Source organism: Neolamprologus brichardi, chromosome 10 (genome assembly GCF_056152115.1).
Source record: "Neolamprologus brichardi isolate AB-2024 chromosome 10, ASM5615211v1, whole genome shotgun sequence".
Classification (NCBI taxonomy): domain Eukaryota; kingdom Metazoa; phylum Chordata; class Actinopteri; order Cichliformes; family Cichlidae; genus Neolamprologus; species Neolamprologus brichardi.
Window position 1 is genome coordinate 33656482 of NC_142113.1, and position 20311 is coordinate 33676792.

The 20311-nt window shown below is 39.5% G+C and overlaps 1 protein-coding gene and 1 pseudogene across 1 annotated transcript; both read right to left on the reverse strand.

Annotated features, from left to right (window-relative positions):
* Nucleotides 1–2531: 2531 nt before the first annotated feature.
* On the reverse strand, nucleotides 2532–3503 carry LOC148101021 (odorant receptor 131-2-like). The gene has a single exon (XM_087847613.1). The coding sequence runs from the start codon at nucleotides 3501–3503 to the stop codon at nucleotides 2532–2534; it is 972 nt and encodes a 323-aa protein (XP_087703739.1).
* Nucleotides 3504–12799: 9296 nt separating this feature from the next.
* On the reverse strand, nucleotides 12800–13764 carry LOC148101022 (odorant receptor 131-2-like; annotated as a pseudogene).
* Between the last annotated feature and the right edge of the window lie 6547 nt (nucleotides 13765–20311).

Here is a 20311-nt window from a genome sequence, read left to right on the forward strand (position 1 = left end):
GCAAATGTGAAGTTCATATTAATCAACAGGTTTTGAATTTCTGAGGTTTTCTGAGAAATATTATGACTAACCTTTTTCTTTAATTTCCTAGATGTGGTGAAGCATTTTCCTTCTGTTTGACACATAAAATGTGTCAAAATGGGGAATTTTAGGTTTAATTTGAAACAATGGGTTCCATGATCAGGGTATGACCTTTTGTGTGTTTGAGGTATGATAAAATTATTTTCATGTTTAAGCTTAACTGGTTAAAAATAAACTGAATCCCGTTTAGAAGATAAAACGCATGTGTTCATGAGAAGCTGAGTACCACACTGAAGGGGAAACTGTGGGACAGCAGGCTGAATGAAACATATGCTTTTGTGAAAGAAGGGAAGATGTTAAGATTGAAAATGTTTGATTTCTTTTTGATTTCTTTTACTAAAATAAACGGTTGTAATTATTTTCATACACACATGACAATAATGAAGGACTTAGAGTGCAAAGCGGTAAATGCAAACACACTTACACACATTTATAATAATTAGACTAATCCTGTAGATCAGAGAGTCCCAAACATGAAATTCTGAGCCAACTTTGAATAGCTAAAAGAACAAGGAATGAACACATTAGCTTATTGAGGCTTCACAGAGAGGTGTTTGCCTTTCCTGTACTTTACAGAAGGAGCAGATTCCAGAACCACAGCAAAACCATGAAGGGGTTGGCGAGAATCCAGGAAGTACCAGACCAAACGGATCTGGTTAACAAAGGGGGACACAGTGATCTAAAAGAAGCATAGATCCCAGAGAATCGCCCGTCCCAGAAGATTAGTTGTTTAAATTGTAAAGAAGGCCGAAAGCTCAGACAGAGCTTATGGTGTGAGCACAAAGTAATAAAGTAATGGGAGGATTAGCTTTAGTAATAGTCTGTAGGATTTTTATGTTATGTCCATTGCCCGAACCCAGTGGTCATGCCTGATATGGTCTAGCCATTAAAGGGGGACAGAGCGACAACTAAGAGAACTGACAGGTACGGGGTATAGAAATAGCAACCTGGGGATTTAGTGGTGTGCTGAAAAAAACAGGAGTGCTGTTTAAAGAGGAAACTGCTGAACTCTGTCGCGACTGTTTCCAAAGATTGACAATAAGACTATTCCAGGACCTTTTACTAGGAAAAGCTAGTTATACTTGGTTGGATTTTACAGTAAGCAGTGAAGGAAGTCAGAAGCGGGTTTAAACTACTTAAACTCATGTAATGAGTAATGAGTATCATAATATCTATTTTCTGTCCTGTTCATCACATATTTCATAATATAAGCTTATATAAGCAGAGAGAGAAGATATGGAAACTGTAGAAAACTTTAGAAAAGGACTGTGCTGTAACTCAGATGGTGGTAACATTATTGTAATGTTGTAAATGTAATTAAGTTTTTTTTCTATAGCACCAAACTACAGCAACAGTCATCTCATGCATTGACAAAGCATCATTATTTAATTTGAACATATGTTAAGCCCTGCAAAGTTAGCACATTATAACTTAATTTTTCACCTCATCCAATGGCAGCAATCTTTCTCTCGTTGTTTGTTTGTTTTTGTTTTGTTTTTCAATTTTGAATCCATAGTTTTCAGTCACATGACTGACTCACACATGAACTATCCAGTAGAATAAAAATCTCACCTGTCCCGAATCAAGACCACTCAGATCATCTGTTCATGGAAAAAAGGAGAAACTACACATTTCGGGGACTAGTGATCCATATTCTCCCCCAGCCCCTGTTTGGTGACATCTACATGTATCTTGCAGAGAATCCTTCAGCTCAAACTGCTGCCTGAATAAAAGCTTTCAACTGCAGACCTGTAAGGCTGGGTTATTTAAGGTATGCTCACATGTTGCCAGTATGCCATTTTGGCAGCTGTAAATAAGCAAAGTACAGCTATATATATATCACAAAGTCACAAAAGTCACCTCAAGGCGATTTATGTAATGGGGTGAACACCATACAATATACAAAAAGTCTGTGATCAAACTATTTAAGACTTTTTATTGATTGAAAATTCACCAAATTATTCAAGACTGATAGCAGAAAACAACTTTACCAACACAAAGCACCTTTAGTTTTCCAAAGTGCTGAATTTATTTGCACAACTTGGAACGCAAAGAAAACCCTCTAGGACACATACAGTAATTCCAAGGCTAAACTGCAGGTTTAGAAGTAGCACAAATGTAGGCCAATTACATCTAATTAAAAATTGCTGCAATGTCTTTGCCTGAGCAGTGCTTGAGATAGAGTGGCTGTACACAGATTACGGGGTTAAACAAATGTGACGCTCTTTCCTGTTTTACCAAAGCATGTAATAATTTGAGAGAATTATAAAGAATTATGTTCCTTTAGTAAACAGCAGCAAATAATTCCTCACTTGTGTCATTTGACAACTGTATGGTTTTCAATAAAAATTCAAAAGTCAAGTCAGTAACAGAAGGAGTTATCCAGAATTGCAGTACGGTACTTTGAGGTTTGTATGCTTGTAAGCGTGGTGTACACTCTGACTAACTCTCTATTTCACAGCCTTCGGTCTCGGCTGCATGACTGAGTATTTCAGTCGACAGCAAAGATAATATATGAGCACAGTTCTGATGCTTTGATCTCTGATACCATAAATCAGTGAACTCAGACATCTGGGGAAAATGAAAATACAAACATAAAAAACATTCTGGATGCGCACAAACACTATCCTTGTTAAAACTCTTGCAACTGCTGTGAGTAGTGGGTTATAAATGGTTGAAGAAAGACTGAGACCCAGCTGCACCAGATGTAGCAGCAGTGTGTTACAAGCCTTACGAGCTGAAGCTTTATCTGTGGAGGCCGACCTGGCTGCTACTATAACACCAATATAAGAGCATGTGATTGCCACACTTGCTGAAATAAACAGAACACATGTGAAGGCTTTGTTGTAATCATCAGACATAGACCCACCAGACATTGCTATTTCAGAGCAAAAGTCTTTCATCTGCAGACTATCAAGGGCTTCAAAAGGAAACTCTAACAGCAGAAGAACTCGAGTCAATATATTTAGTGAACCGATGGCCCAAATCACAATGATGGCCACACCTGTGTTGGTGATAGTGATGATGCTAGCATGCCTCAGTGGGTAGCACACAGCGACATATCTCTCCAGAGACATCACCACCAGCGTGACAGGAGAGACCACAGTTGTAAGTTTGGCAAGCATGTTGACAAAACCACATACAGGATATGTTAGTGTTATCCTACAAGCAGCAATAATATACAATAACTGACTCAGTGCCATCTGTACTGTGTCTGTAAACAGAAGGTTATACAGGAGAATGTATCGCGACGTCTCACAGAACAAAGCTTTACTCCTTAAAGTAAAAAGCATGATTCCATTAATGAAGAGAAATAAACAACATGGCAGTGTAGTCAGAGTGGAAAATAAAACTCTTTCCAAAACCCCTCGATACTGCTGGTTAGCAGCAACATTGGTCAGAGACAGATTTGCAAGTAACATTTCAATAAAGAAATTCAGTTTTTAACATCTTCAGTGGAAATAAACACAAAAAAGTATTCCAACATTTAAAACAGAAAGACTCACAAAGCTCTTTTCAGCTCATCCTCCTCCTGCAGGAAATTAAAAGGTTAGAGGGCTGTGGTTGCTTTCAGCCAAACTGCACTGGACAGCAAGATTTTCTTACCCACACATCGTGTATATACGCTCTGTAGTCACACCTTTTCATGTGACTATCACATGTCTGCATTATTTTTTTCCAGTTTACTTACAACCCCCCTCCTCGCCCCAGGGACATAATAACTTGAACATTATAGTATAGGAGTAATACATTAATAGCCTATAGTTGATTCCATATTGTTTAAAGCATTTTTTCTGACATTGCCATGAACATCATTATTACAATAACTAACATTTACTGTATGAAATGATATGCAACAAATAAGAATATAGTTCATAATTAAGAGTAGGAGTTAAGAGTAGGAATGCAGATGCTGGTTGCAGCTTTCCTACCGGTGTGTGTGTGTGTGAGAGAGAGTGTTTGTGTGTGTGTGTGTATGTGTGTGTGTGTTTGTGGGTGTGTGTGTGAGGGTGTGCGTGTGTATGTGTGTGTGTGTTTGTGGGTGAGGGTGTGTGTGCGTGTGTGTGTGTGTGTGTGTGTGTGTGAGTTTGCTTGTGTCAAAATTGGGGACTTCTATCAGCTCACACACCAGTCAATTGGGGACACCTCTCCCTTTGGGGACCAAAACCACCGTCCCCAATTAGATTTACCTCTAACAACGTTCAGCATGCTCTAAAACATAATTTAATCCAAAAATCTCACCTGTCCCCAAAAGTGACATTTTTTAGATTTTTTGTGTATGTGTATGACATTGCCCCCAAAATTTTTGGCAATCTGTGTATAACTCTATGATGCCCCTAGTGGAAGTGTGTGAAATTGCAAAAATTTCCACTGTCCCCAAAAGTGACATTTCTTGGATTTTTTTGTGTGTGTATTACCTCTCCCTAACCCTTATATTATTATAGTGTAAGATTTCTTTTAATATACTGATCTTTGTTGAAAATCTTATTCAACATTCTTTTCTATGAATGGTTTTATATAAACAAACATTTGTTCTCTTGACTAAATAATAGAAATCAGTAGACTATTTGTTAGAAAGTAGATTATATTTTCAAAGGGTAAAGAAGACACTAGAAAATACAAAAGAGTCATATTTCACATAATTATGATATAAATAGTTTTAATATTTTTAAAGAATCATTTGGCATGATGTGAAGCAGATGGTGAAGCAGCATGAAATAATGGAGCACTTTAGGTTTATATTTGCTTTCTGAACTGCAGCTTGACATAAATTACTCTAAATTCTTTATACTTGTATTGCAACATGTTTAAGATGTTTCTTGAATTTCTGTTGAATGGTGCAGGGATCCAAAATTTGGTGAAACAGCTGAGCTAAATTTAAATTTCAATGTTAATAACTTTTAGGCAGTATGTAAAATACTGCTTAAAAAGCATAAAAAGTCACAAGCATATGGCATAAAACTTAATTCTCACCAAAGTCTCTTTAAGAGCTGATCAAAAACTGTGTAAGACTATGGTCATTGAATATGGATCATGACAGAAAAAAAATTATATCCTTGATACAAGCGGGAAAGATTAGCTTCTGTAGCATGGTTGACTGGGCCTTAGAGATATGTGCAGAGTTTGACTCAAGTCAAATTCAAAGTCAGCTTTATTGCGAAAACCCATATGTACAGATGATACACAGGAATTTTAAATTGTAATGCTCCCACGGTCTACAGTGTACAGTGAACAACTTAAAGATAAAAACAAAACAAAAGTCCTATGTACAACATAATACAATAAACACTAGTGTCATAAAATCAGAGTGCTTTCGGGAAAGAGTTCGTGTGCAAGTGGGGGTGGGGCAGTCAGTCAAAGGCCGATGTTTAGAGTTTTGTTTGTCTGTTGGGTGGGGGGGATCAGAGGAAAGAGATGAATGCAGGTCTAGAGTTCGTGTGTGTGAGAGTGAAGAGGGACACAGCAGGGACAGCCTAAAGGTAGGGGAGGTGAGGTAAGACCTCTATGTCACCATAGGCCTTGATCGCAGCCATGGAGGTGTGTGCAAGCAGCAGCATGTAGAGCAGCTTTAAAGGTATGAAAAGTGATTAAAACTTTTTTAGTTTCTTATACCTATATCTTAAGGTTTCTGCTGAAAAGTTTCAGCATTTTCTGTTTGAATGTAAGAAAGTTATTTAGTAATAAATGCTAATACTGGTTTGCTAGATGTGCCCTTGATAATTTGGAAAAAAAGACTTGAGCTAATTAGCCCGAAAAAGCAAGCCACGTATAAATTACACATTCAGAGATGTCTTGGATTAAAAATCAAGGCATGTTTAAATGAACCAAACTTTCAATATTTTAGGGGATTTGATTTTTTTTATGCCTTTATGATTCTAAAATAAAAAAGGATGTTTATTAGCATCCTTAAGTTTTTCATGTGCAAGCTAACAATGAGGATTATCTTCTTAATTAAGAGAGGCTAATGAAACGGAAAAAATAAATAAGCTTCACAAAAAGGAATATTATGTTATTTGTTTAATTAATTAATTAATTATTCTGAAACAAAGAAACATAAATAAGCTGCAGGATTTTGAATGTCCCCATTTAGGTTAAAGTGGAGTGTATTTGTGTTAGAAATGTCCCCAAAAGTCATAAGAATATGGCATACTAGTGACTATAGTTGGATATGGTTTTGTATTTTTTTTTTTTAAATGGTATCATGTCCCTATTTTCTGTATAAACCTACCCATGAAGTCGAAGAACAATTTATCAATGATTCCCACACTCAAGTAAGAGTTATGTTGTAAAATCCTTCATTATGTCTAATATTTGGAAATATGAAACAAATACAAATCAGAATGAGGACTAAGATAAAGAAACCCATCCGAAAAGTAGTTACACATACCTTAACATATGCAGATGTTTAATAATCCGAGTTCATTGTATTTCCCAGTTCCCTAACGAAAGTTTTCCATTGAATGTCTCCATTTACGTTAAAGCGGAGTGTATTTGTGTTAGAAACGTCCCCAAAAGTCATAAGCATACGGCATACTAATGACTATAGTTGGATATGTTTTGGGATTTTTTAAAAGATGTTATCATGTCCCTTTTTTCTGTATAAATCTACCTATAAAGTCAACAAACAATTTATCAGTGATCACCCCACTCAAGTAAGGGTTATGTTTTAAAATCCTTCATTATGTCTAAGATTTGGAAATATGAAACAAATATCAATCAGAAGGAGGACTAAAAGAAAGAAATCCATCCCCCAAATCATTACACATACCTTAACATATGCATATGTTTCATAATCACAGTTCGTTGTATTTACCCGTTCCCTAAGGAAAGTTTCCCAGTGAATGTCCCCATTTAGGTTAAAGTGGAGTTTATTTGTTTTAGAAACGTCCCCAAAAGTCATAAGTATATGGCATACTAATGACTATAGTTGGATTTTATTTTTTGGATTTTTTTTTCTAAAAATAGTATCATGTCCCTTTTTCAGTATAAATCTATCCATGAAGTCTGTAAACAATTTATCAATGATCCCCACACTCAAGCAAGGGTTATGTTAAAAAAAAACAACCTTCATTATGTCTAAGATTTAAAAATACAGAACAAATACCAATCATAATGAGGAGTAAGATAAAGAAATCCATCCGAAAAGTAGTTACACATACCTTAACATATGCAGATGTTTAATAATCAGAGTTCATTGTATTTACCAGTTCCCTAAGGAAGGTTTCCCATTGAATGTCCCATTTAGGTTAAAGCGGAGTGTATTTGTGTTAGAAACGTCCCAAAAAGTATTAAGTATATGGCATTTTAATGACTATAGTTGGATATGCTTTGGGATTTTTTAAAAGATGTTATTATGTCCTTTTTTTCTGTATAAATCTACCTATAAAGTCAACAAACAATTTATCAATGATTACCCCACTCAAGTAAGGGTTGTTGTTGTAAAATCCTTCATTATGTCTAAGATTTGGAAATATGGAACAAATACCAATCAGAATGAGGACTAAGAAAAAGAAATCCATCCCCCAAATCATTACACATACCTTAACATATGCATATGTTTCATTATCAGAGTTCGTTGTATTTACCAGTTCCCTAACGAAAGTTTCCCATTGAATGTCCCCATTTAGGTTAAAGCGGAGTGTATTTGTGTTAAAAACGTCCCCAAAAGTCATAAGCATATGGCATACTAATGACTATAGTTGGGATTTTTAAAAAAAAAAATGGTATCATGTCTCTTTTTCTGTATAGATTTATACATGAAGTCGGAGAACAATTTATCAATGATCACCACACTCAAGTAAGAGTTATGTTGTAAAACCCTTCATTATGTCTAAGATTTGAAAATATGAAACAAATACCAATCAGAATGAGGTCTAAGAAAAAGCAATCCATCCCCCAAATCATTACACATACCTCAACATATGCATGTGTTTAATAATCAGAGTTCGTTGTATTTACCAGTTCCCTAAGTGAAGTTTCCCATTGAATGTCCCCATTTAGGTTAAATTGGAGTGTATTTGTGTTAGAAACGTCCCCAAAAGTCATAAGAGTCAGGTGTACAAATAACTATAGTTGGATATGTTTTTGCAATTTTTAAATGGAGGTATATTTCTGTATTTAGTATTAATCTACCCTTGAGATCAGTGACAAAACCGCTAATGGTCACTGATCGTTAATGACGATCAGTTAACGATCACTGTATATATATATCAATTCAATTCAATTCAATTTCATTTATGTATATCCTTTTGATTATCCTCATTCAGGTTAACACAGTGCAATTTTTTTTATTTTATTTTTTTTTTAAGAAATATCCCCGGAAGTCATAAGAGTCATCTTTTCTGGCAGTTTTCAATTGTCTCTTGTCTATTTGTTATTCATGTTAAATGTACTCGTAACATCAGTGAAAACTAAAATTAAGATATCCATTCTAAAATCGTACAGTTTGTCTTATCACTCACAGATCTTTAATACTGTACTTATTGGTGCCCTGAGGTAAAGGATAATTTGATTGGTTCAAATGTAGGTTAAAGCAGTATGTTTATTAATAATTAAATTAAATCTTTTATGATAGGTTTGCTTCAAAGTTTGGATAGTTTCTGCAAATCAAATGAACCCTTAGTAATTGTGTACAAATTATCTGTGTTAACAATTCATAGTTGAAATTAGAAATTTCTTTTTTAGTTTAAATGGAATATTAAAAACTAGGTTAACTGTCTAATGTTTGCCTATTTAACTTATGTTTATCTACTCAAGACTAACCAAGCTGAAGCAGCATCATGAGAAATGCCTGAAACGTAAAAAAAAAAAAATTGATCTGCAAAATCCGGATTCCTCAAGCATTGAGATTGAGTCTCTTCTTTCAGGTATGGAGGCAACAAAAGCACAATAGAAAAAGAAAACAGATCAAGATGAAGACAGGGGACCAGGGACTTCTTCCCAGTGAACATATTTGGAAGCAAAGTTCTTGCCTTACAATTTGCTGGTAACAAACACTCAATAGTACAGATGATTTTTTTTTTATCCAAGTTTCTCTGCATTAATGATGTGCATATAAACTCCCAAAACAACACAGTAGTAATAAATGCAGTCAAAAATTTAAATTGTTCTGTGACCGAGACGTTGGACATAGTTTTGATTTCTTCAAGATAAATGGAAACCTTAATTATTGTTTAGATTATTGTTAGATTGGGTAGTTAACCTTACATTGTACTTTGAAGGAATTGCCTTTAAGGGAAGTAATATCCCCAAAACTGACATAAAATAACTTGTGTATGTGTGTATTGCTGAAGACCCAAAAGGGAAGTGAAGTCATCTTAAGTGATTTCTTTATTTCTGTGGTCTTGGAGGAGTAAAACTGAGTTGCCAGCTTGCTTCTAAACCATACAGAAAGTGGTGTCCCCAAAGGGTGGGAGTTGAGATATGCGACCCCAAATGGGACTTAAGCGAGTATGTGTGTGAGGGGGTGTGTGTGTGAGGGGGTGTGTGTGTGTGAGGGGGTGTGCGTGTGGGTGTGAGGGTGTGCGTGTGTATGTGAGGGTGTATGTTACGACTGATCTTATTCACATGCAAATTTAAGTGTCCAGGTGCTCCTCCGGGATTGGTGCGTCCGGGTGGATGGCTGGCACCGATTGGCTGCGGACCGGGAGGCAGCAGATAAGAGGAGACCGCCGGCGCCTGCTATTTGATTCATCCTCGGCCCAACCCGACTGGCAGACCATTCACTGTGTCACTGTGTTATGTTACTCGATGTAAGAGCACGTAGGGGTGGACCGCCTTTTCGTTTAATCAGTTTTCTCCTGTTTTTGTTAGGGAGGGAGGGAAGTGAGTGTTGTTTGGTTTAGTTCTTTTTGGGTAGGTAAGTTGGTTATTCTTGAGATAGGTTACCCTTTTGTTTGTTGTTTTGGCTTTGGGTTCACCCTGACGTTAAGATGTGCTCGGTTTGTGCTTGGTTTAACGCACTTTGTAAATAAATCACTGTCACAAAAATATTAAGTGTGTGACGTGCTGCTTGGGGTTGGACGGGGATGGATCACCCTTTATGTTTTGGTCTGGCCGCGCCTAGACGGGCCATAACAGTGTATGTGGGTGAGGGTGTGTGTGTGAGTGTTGGTGGGTGTGTGTGAGTGTTTGTGGGTGTGTGAGGGTGTGTGTGTGTGAGGGTGTGGTGTGCATGTGAGGGTGTGTGTGTGCGGGTGTGGGTGTGCGTGTGTGTGAGGGTGTTTGTGAGGGTGTGCGTGTGTGTGAGGGTGTTTGTGAGGGTGTGCGTGTGTGTGAGAGTGTTTGTGGGTGAGGGTGTGTGTGTTTGTGGGGGGTGGGGTGGGGTGGGGGGGTTGTATGCATTGAATAGTCCATTTTCTCGGTCGTCCATGTGAGTGAAGTTGCACCTTCCTTAATTGATAAATCAATCATCCACCCCTAGTCTCCACCACACCACTGTTTGTTTGTCAAACTTAGATTCAGGAGGAACAATGCGGTTTTTGTCTTGGGTCTAGATGCTGAGACCAGAGAGTTTCTCTCTGAGCCTTTTAGATTCAGAGAATGCATTTTACTGCATCCCTCAGGGGATCTTTTGGCGTGTCTTTTGGAAATATTGGGTATTAAAGCTGTTTTAGGTTATTAGCTCCCTAGAGAACCACAATGAAACCTTAGTTTGCATTGCTGGCAATAAGTCAGATTCATTCCTGGTGTGTATCTGCCAGTGCTGTCCCGTTGTGATTGTCATTCTGTTAATTATTTCCTTGTGTAGAATCCGGCCCAGGCGTAAATGGTGTTTAGCTTTGCGACCTCAGGATTTTGTCTCTGCTTTTTGCAGGGGTTGTTGACTTTCTTAATAATGCCCTCCAGTTTTATCTAGGGCAATTTTAAGCCAATGTAAAGCAGCTGGAACAGGAATTGGGACCTGTGGGTCTGAGGCCATGGTTCTCATTTGAAAAAGAGTAGAGTGTGTATTTTGTGATTTGAATGAGATTCTATAGGACAGGGTTGTCCAATCCCAGTCCTCAAGAGCTACCTTCCTGCAGCTTTTAGATGTATCCTTGTTCCGACTCACCTGAATCAAATGAATGGCTTGTTATCAGGCCTTTGCCAAACTTGATGGCATGCTGAAGAGATAATTTGATTCAGCTGTTTTGGAGTAGGGATGCATCTTAAAGCTGCAGAATTGTAGATCTCGAGGACTGGGATAGGACACCCCCACTCAGTTTTATTTAGGCAGTACCAAATGACAACAACAGTTGGCTCAAGGCAATTCAAATTGTAAGGTAAAGGCCTGACAATGATATAGTGAAAACATAAAAAGACCAACAGCTGTATGACCCCCTTTGAGCAAGTTCTTTGGTAACAGGGAGAACTTAAAAAGAAATGAGAATGACAAATGATTGTTTTAAAACTCATGTAATGAGTTTCATAGTTTCTATTTTCTGTCCTATTCATCACATATTTCATAATATAAGCTTATATAAGCAGAGAGAGAAGATATGGAAACTGTGGAAAAGGACTGTGCTGTAACTCAGATGGTGGATACATTATTGAAATCTAATAGGTAACATTATTGTAATGTTGTAAATGTAACTAAGTTTTTTTATATAGCACCAAACTACAGCAACAGTCATCTCATGCATTGACAAACCATCATTATTTAATGTGAACATATGTTAAGCCCTGCAAAGTTAGCACATTATAACTTAATTTTCCACCTCATCCAATGGCAGCAACCTTTCTCTCGTTGTTTGTTTGTTTTTGTTTTGTTTTTCAATTTTGAATCCATAGTTTTCAGTCACATGACTGACTCATACATGAACTGTCCAGTAGAATAAAAATCTCACCTGTCCCGAATCAAGACCACTCAGATCATCTGTTCATGGAAAAAAGCTACGATATAAGGAGAAACTACACATTTCGGGGACTTGTGATCCATATTCTCCCCCAGCCCCTGTTTGGTGACATCTACATGTATCTTGCAGAGAATCCTTCACCTCACACTGCTGCCTGAATAAAAGCTTTCAACTGCAGACCTGTAAGGCTGGGTTATTTAAGGTATGCTCACATGTTGCCGGTATGCCATTTTGGCAGCTGTAAAAAAGCAAAGTACAGCTATATATATATCACAAAGTCCCAAAGGTCACCTCAAGGCGATTTATGTAATGGGGTGAATGCCATACAATATACAAAAAGTCTGTGATCAAACTACTTAAGACTTTTTATTGATTGAAAATTCACCAAATTATTCAAGACTGATAGCAGAAAACAACTTTACCAACACAAAGCACCTTTAGTTTTCCAAAGTGCTGAATTTATTTGCACAACTTGGAACGCAAAGAAAACCCTCTAGGACACCTACAGTTTTTCCAAGGCTAAATTGCAGGTTTAGAAGTAGCACAAATGTAGGCCAATTACATCTAATTAAAAATTGCTGCACTTTCTTTGCCTGAGCAGTGCTTGAGATAGAGTGGCTGTACACAGATTACGGGGTTAAACAAATGTGACGCTCTTTCCTGTTTTACCAAAGCATGTAATAATTTGAGAGAATTATAAAGAATTATGTTCCTTTAGTAAACGGCAGCAAATAATTCCTCACTTGTGTCATTTGACAACTGTATGGTTTTCAATAAAAATTCAAAAGTCAAGTCAGTAACAGAAGGAGTTATCCAGAATTGCAGTACGGTACTTTGAGGTTTGTATGCTTGTAAGCGTGGTGTACACTCTGACTAACTCTCTATTTCACAGCCTTCGGTCTCGGCTGTATGACTGAGTATTTCAGTCGACAGCAAAGATAATATATGAGCACAGTTCTGATGCTTTGATCTCTGATACCATAAATCAGTGAACTCAGACATTTGGGGAAAATGAAAATACAAACACAAAAAACATTCTGGATGCGCACAAACACTATCCTTGTTAAAACTCTTGCAAGTGCTGTGAGTAGTGGGTTATAAATGGTTGAAGAAAGACTGAGACCCAGCTGCACCAGATGTAGCAGCAGTGTGTTACAAGCCTTACGGGCTGAAGCTTTATCTGTGGAGGCCGACCTGGCTGCTACTATAACACCAATATAAGAGCATGTGATAGCCACACTTGCTGAAATAAACAGAACACATGTGAGGGCTTTGTTGTAATCATCAGACATAGACCCACCAGACATTGCTATTTCAGAGCAAAAGTATTTCATCTGCAGACTATCAAGGGCTTCAAAAGGAAACTCTAACAGCAGAAGAACTCGAGTCAATATATTTAGTGAACCGATGGCCCAAATCACAATGATGGCCACACCTGTGTTGGTGATAGTGATGATGCTAGCATGCCTCAGTGGGTAGCACACAGCGACATATCTCTCCAGAGAGCCAGCGTGACAGGAGAGACCACAGTTGTAAGATTGGCAAGCATGGTGAGAAAACCACATACAGGATATGTTAGTGTCATCCTACAAGCAGCAATAATATACAATAACTGACTCAATGCCATCTGTACTGTGTCTGCAAACAGAAGGTTATACAGGAGAATGTATCGCGACGTCTCACAGAACAAAGCTTTACTCCTTAAAGTAAAAAGCATGATTCCATTAATGAAGAGAAATAAACAACATGGCAGTGTAGTCAGAGTGGAAAATAAAACTCTTTCCAAAACCCCTCGATACTGCTGGTTAGCAGCAACATTGGTCAGATACAGATTTGCAAGTAACATTTCAATAAAGAAATTCAGTTTTTAACATCTTCAGTGGAAATAAAACACAAAAAAGTATTCCAACATTTAAAACAGAAAGATCCACAAAGCTCTTTTCAGCTCATCCTCCTCCTGCAGGAAATTAATAGGTTAGAGGGCTGTGGCTGTGTATATACGCTCTGTAGTCACACCTTTTCATGTGACTATCACATGTCTGCATTATTTTTTTCCAGTTTACTTACAACCCCCCTCCTCGCCCCAGGGACATTATAACTTGAACATTATAGTATAGGAGTAATACATTAATAGCCTATAGTTGATTCCATATTGTTTAAAGTCAAAGGAGCTTGCAAAGAAAAGCGTCTGGACTTCTTTAAGTTGCTTGAAGACGTTTCACCTCTCATCCAAGAAGCTTCTTCAGTTCACTGGTGGAGAGTCCCAGATTTAAACTCAGTGGGTGTTTCCCCCCAAAGAGGGACAAAGGACCCCCTGATGATCCTCTAATCACATGAGCCGAGGTATGAAACTGGGTGTGGGTCCCAGTCAGCCAGGGTTTCGGGTGAGTTCATTGTGAAACCTGGCCCCACCCTATCATGCGAATTCCTGAGGTCAGGTGGCCCAGGATGTGAGTGGGCGTTAAGGCGTCTGGGGAGGGAACTCAAAACTGGATTATAGATGGCAGAGAGTTGGTGTCGTAAACCACCGCCTCTGTTCAAAGATGGTCGCTCACAGTGGACATAGATGCTTCTTTCACTCCTCTTTCAAACCATCTGTCCTCTCTGTCCAAAATGTGAACATTGGCATCCTCGAAAGAGTGTCCTTTATCCTTAAGATGCAGATGGACAGCTGAGTCTCTTCCTGTGGAGGTGGCTCTTCTGTGCTGTGCCATGCGCTTGTGAAGTGGCTGTTTGGTCTCTTCAATGTAGAGGTCTGGGCATTCCTCGCTGCACTGTACAGCATACACCACATTGTTAAGTCTGTGTTTTGGCGTTTTGTCTTTCGGGTGAACCAGTTTTTATCTGACCGTTTTGCTGGGTCTGAAATGCACCGGGATGTCATGCTTGGAGAAAACTCTCCTGAGTTTTTCCTGATACACCGGCTACATAGGGGATGACAATGTTGTTGCGTCTGTCCTTCTTATCCTCCCTCGCTGGTGTCTGATCTTCTTTTCTGTGCCTCTTTGCTGACTTTAAGAACGCCCATTTAGGATAGCCGCACGTTTTGAGTGCTTCCTTTACATGTGTGTGTTCCTTCTTTTTTCCTTCAGGCTTAGAGGGAACATGTTCTGCCCGGTGGTGTAGGGTCCTAATTACTCCAAGTTTGTGTTCCAGAGGGTGATGGGAGTCAAAGAGGAGGTACTGGTCCGTGTGTGTGGGCTTCTGGTAAACTTCGATGTTGAGGTTGCCATTCTCTTCAATGTGCACAGCGCAGTCCAGGAAAGGCAAACAGTCATCCTTTGTGTCTTCCCTGGTGAACTTGATTTTTTTATCCACAGCGTTAATGTGCGCAGTGAAGGATTCCACTTCTTGTGTCTTGATTTTGACCCAGGTGTCGTCTACATATCTGTACCAGTGGTTGGGTACTCTCCCTTTAAAAGAGCCAAGAGCCTTCCTTTCCACTTCCTCCATGTAAAGGTTGGCTACAAAAGGTGACACGGGGGAGCCCATGGCACAGCCATGTTTTTGTCTGTGAAAGCCTTCGTTGTATTTGAAATATGTAGTGGTGAGGCAGAGGCCTAACAGTGTGCAGATCTGATCGGGTGTGAAGTTGGTCCTGTCCTCCAAGGAGCTGTCTTCTTGTAGTCGTTTTCTGACAGTCTCCACTGCCTCCGTGGTGGGTATGCACGTGAAGAGAGAGACTACTCGTTTGGCTCTCAGCGGAGGCGGTCGCACTTTTCTCCTCTCCTCCTTACCCTTATCTTCCCTGCTTAGCCTCTGTGTCCTTGTCTGTCTCATGTGCATTACTTTTTTTCCCTGGAACAGTCTCTCACTGTCGTTCTCTAAAACCTAAAAGAGAATTATGGATTTGATCAACTGGTCTCTGAATGCTATTGACACCCTCTTCTCAACGAGAAGTCTGGGCTCGGGAGAGCCCGAGTGCCCCGGAGGGACTTTCCCTGCCGGTTACACGATGGATGGGTGGCAGAAATGGAGGCTCGTGTGCCTGGCGGGACTGTCGATCGAGGACGCTGAAGATATTTACCTATTCGGAACCATGATAACGGGGTTCTTGCTGATCGGAGCTGGCATGGCCCTGACTTATCGGAGAAATAATTCAATTCAATTCAATTCAATTCAATTAATAAAATTAAATCAACAAATTCGGGATCAAAATGCAGACACCACCACGGCGCCAGCTGCACAGGCCCAAGGCTGAAGCCGGACAAACACTCCCTGATAACGACTGTGTGATGACTATTCTCCCCATCCCATGCAAGGCCACCTGGATTGGCTGGAGGACTGTTTACTTAGCCTAATAGGGCGAAGGACACAGTCTCAGCTGAACTATGGACACGCACACACACACACTTACACTGATAAGCACTCACTCATCTCCCCTTCCCTTTCCAACGCCTTCGATGCTTGTTACCTCCTGGGAACACGAGGCGGGTCTGGGCCCGCGCTGGCGAGTCGGCGCAGTGGCAGGATGGCTGCTGTGTTGCCTGGGATTACTCCCCATCCCCCTACCCAACCCTGTGGCTTGTTATGTCTTCATAATGTTGTGCTGTGAACATTCATGTGCTTTTTTTGTGCAGAGGAGTTTTTTTGTTTCCTGTTCTCGTGCTGTCCTACCATGGAAGCACAGCATGAGTAGGGGTCTCTTTTTTTCCTCTTGTACCTTCCCATTGTGTGTACATTTCAGTGTTTTTTTCCGTAACTGCCGATCTCCGACTTGTAACCCCCCATGTAATGTCTGTGTTATGTGTGTAAGGTCGGGGGGGGGGGGGGGGTGTCTCATTTTACTGCGGGGCAACCTGTATGTGACAAATAAATTCTGATTCTGATTCTACATCAAAGGACGCTATGGTTTCATCTGGATCCAGGGTAAGTTTCTGGACCTTGTCAGTGAAGTCGGTGGAGTTCTTGATGTGGTGTGGGGTGTTCCCCACGAGAGGTGCAAGGATGGTAGCAAGGTGTTTTGCAATGTTATAAGTGGCTGAGTTTATGCTACTGACTATGGGTCTGAGTGGGACAGCTTCCTTGTGAATTTTAGAATCAGGCGATTAGAGGATCATCAGGGGGTCCTTTTGTCCCTCTGTGGGGGGAAACTCCCACTAGGTTTATATCTGGGACTCTCCACCATTTGACCTTAGAACTGAAGAAGCTTCTCGGATGAGAGGTGAAACATCTTCAAGCAACTTAAAGAAGTCCAGACGCTTTTCTTTGCAAGCTCCTTTGACTACAATGACCTGGATGACTGAGAACCTTCACAGACATACCCAATTACATGTTTCTTTTAATCAGAGTATGCTGTTTTAATGACTTTACAATATCATTTACATTGTGTTCCTTACATTTTCCCTAATTGTATGTTATATTAATCCTATATTTCCGTTTTAATATTTCTAATGTTTTCCTTGTTTTCTTCACTGTCTGGTCTGCCTCTGTCTCGCCTGTATGGATGCGTTTACACCTAAATTTCCACAACAAAGGATGTTTTAATTCACCACTATTCCAGTGAAACACGAGTCTCCCATCTTCCTGCTACCGGTCTCGAGCTTTTGTTCACCAAAGCACACACCAACTCCATACTGACTGACAGATCACTGCCCTGTTGCCGCCTTGTCTGACCGTGTTTTGTGGCTTTGGTTCACTTCACCTCACTCTTCCCCTTTCTTGTCATTAAATCAGGCCGTTCTGCAACCATGGCAGCCATTCACTCTATGGCTTTATTCATGGTGTATTTTACCCCTTCACCAAAGGCCGTTCTCGTTTCCAACATTGTATTTGCAGTGTTCGTCTATCTATCAATATCTGCGGAGTATTTTTTTAACGAGTATCCTATTTTCTAAAGCACAGTATGTAAAGGGTAGCTCGGTTAGCAGGAAGCTAGCATGTAGCGCTTAGTGAGACACGCCTCAGACGAGTTGAGCAAAGACCCCGTCTGTGTACTTTATACGTGAGCAACGGATTTAAATAAAATTAACGTTGCAAAAGACAAACTTGAAGATAAAAAACAATATACTTACCGGAGAACTGCCAGGGTTTGCCGCTTCCATCTTGCTGCTCCTAAATTCAAAACTGCCTCTGCAGATAGGCAGGGGAGGCGTGGAAATTGTCTTTGAGTTAGTCAAACGTTTTCCTTAGTTTGAGTAGATGATAAAATAAAATAAAAATAAATGGGATTTTAAGTAGGACTCGGCGTTCTGTAATGATCTCTATTTAGGAGAAAAACTTAATCACTCACCTTTAAACAGCTCTCTTTTAGGAGACACACTGCTGGCTAACAGTGTCATGTGATCAAACAGCGTAATTTAATTGGCTGAGAGCCGCTCGACTCGATCTAGTGCTGATTGCTCTGGCTTGGGTCAAAAGTTCATCACTTTTGCAGGTGAATTTTTTGCAGGTGAATTTTTGCAGGTGAATTTTTGCAGGTGAATTTTGGAGGATAAAAATTCAGTGTTATAAATTCAATGTCTAAAAATACTTGAATTCTGATGATACTATATTTCTTCCATATAAGAGTGTTTTGCCAAATGATCTTAGAGTTTTGAGAATGTAATTTCTGTTTCGAGAAATGAGCCAAACCAATGGAGAAAAACTGTAAGGCAGGAGTAGCATCTTTCATGGCACCCGAACTTCTAATCCCCATAACATATTGTTATACTAGGAACCAAAACTTTTCTGTGATTAATCTGGCAGATTTAGGGATTTTTGTTTAGTGATAGGTTGATTCTGCCAGTTAGGTTTGGGTTGTCTTCTTATTTTAACAGAGAGAGTTTTTCTATACATGGACATGTCCAGAACTGGGCCCAATATTTTTGTAACAGTGCACTTAGAGGAAACCTGTCAGGTGTCACCCTTATGGTTGTTTTATGTTTTGACGATTTAATAATCAGCTCTCTCTCTCTCATTTTTGTTCTAAGCAGACCTGCAAGATTGAGTAAACAGCGCTGTAAAATATTTTTGTGAGAGCAAATATAAATACCAGATTACAATGGGCTCAGGAGAAGGCTACCTGATCAGAGTGTGAGTCCCTGTCTAAAAGGATTGCAGCGAGTCAATCCAGTCCAAGATCATAAAGAATTGTTTTTCCTTTTAAAAATGATGACGTGATCTTGCTGGTGATGGAGGCTGGAATAGCTCGTGCACGGGACTCCACTATCAGCAATATCTAGTTTGAATGCAGGTGAATGAGTGTGCACTCAGAAAAATTATGGTTCCTCAGATGTCTTCATGGTTCTTTAAAGAACCATCATACGTCAAAGAACCTTTTTATTTTGTAGATGGTTCTTCAGCTATTACAAATGGTTCTTTAAAGAACAAAAGCTTCTTCATCCTTAGCAATCTAAGTTTGATGGTGTAAATGGCATAAATATTTATTCACCATAACGAGGCTGTGAATTATACTGTGTGTTTTCTTTGTGTGCATGTGTGTGCGAAGGGGGAGGCCGGGTTACCTGGCAATTACCCTTTAAGAGCAGATGGTAGGAAACTGAATATTCAAATAAAAGTTAGAAATATTTGCTTAAAAATATACGGGTGGCAGGGGTGGGGGGCCTAAAGACCCTAACCCCCCCCCCCCCCCCCCCCCCACACACACACACACACACACACCCCTAACCCCGCAAACCCATTATGAATATGGTGAGTTAACAAACAGTAGACACAATACACACATTCAAATACTGTACATTAGTTTTAAATTTTGATAAAGCATTACTATTTTCTACTCCAAGGCATCACTTTTGAGATTATTATATATTTTTTGAAAATATAGCATAATGATAATACTAGTTATTGTAAACTTTACAAACCACTCAGCAGTATGTAAAGTCAAATTATAAAATACAACAATTGCAGAACAGAATGTCAGTGTAATGAACACACACTTCGTTTTGACAAAGCACACTGCTTAGGTAAATGATCTGAGTAGTTGTTCATCACTGAGAAATGTGTTAATATGTGTTTCGAGCCAAATAAATGACAGGGAGAGAGAGAGAGTGACGTCAGAACACGTCATACTATAACCTCCCGGGAGTGGACGGAGGGGGTCAGTCGTTGTGATGCGCATGCGCAGACAGAGTGCGCGAGCGGCGGGCCTTGACCTTTCAGGAAAAAAAACTCTCAGGGACGGTGACAGCGAAACGGATAACAGTCTTCAGTACCTGCTGGACTTTGAAGCTCTGGATTCTGGGACTGTTGGAAAAGGTAAAACATTTTCACTAAAACCTTATTACTGTTTTGTTTTTGTTACTCGTCATTGTAGCTTGCTGTTAATGTTGTGCTAACAGTAGCGATTAGCTAGATACGTTAGCTGTTGACGTCAGCGCAGTTTAGTATCCGGTATACAGAAACTGTTTTCCTAACAAAACCACTGTTATAATTAAGTGAAGATGCTCCCAGCT

Coding starts and splice junctions, on each gene's coding strand:
- LOC148101021 (XM_087847613.1), bottom strand. CDS start 3,503: ATGTTACTTGCAAATCTGTCTCTGACCAATGTTGCTGCTAACCAGCAG.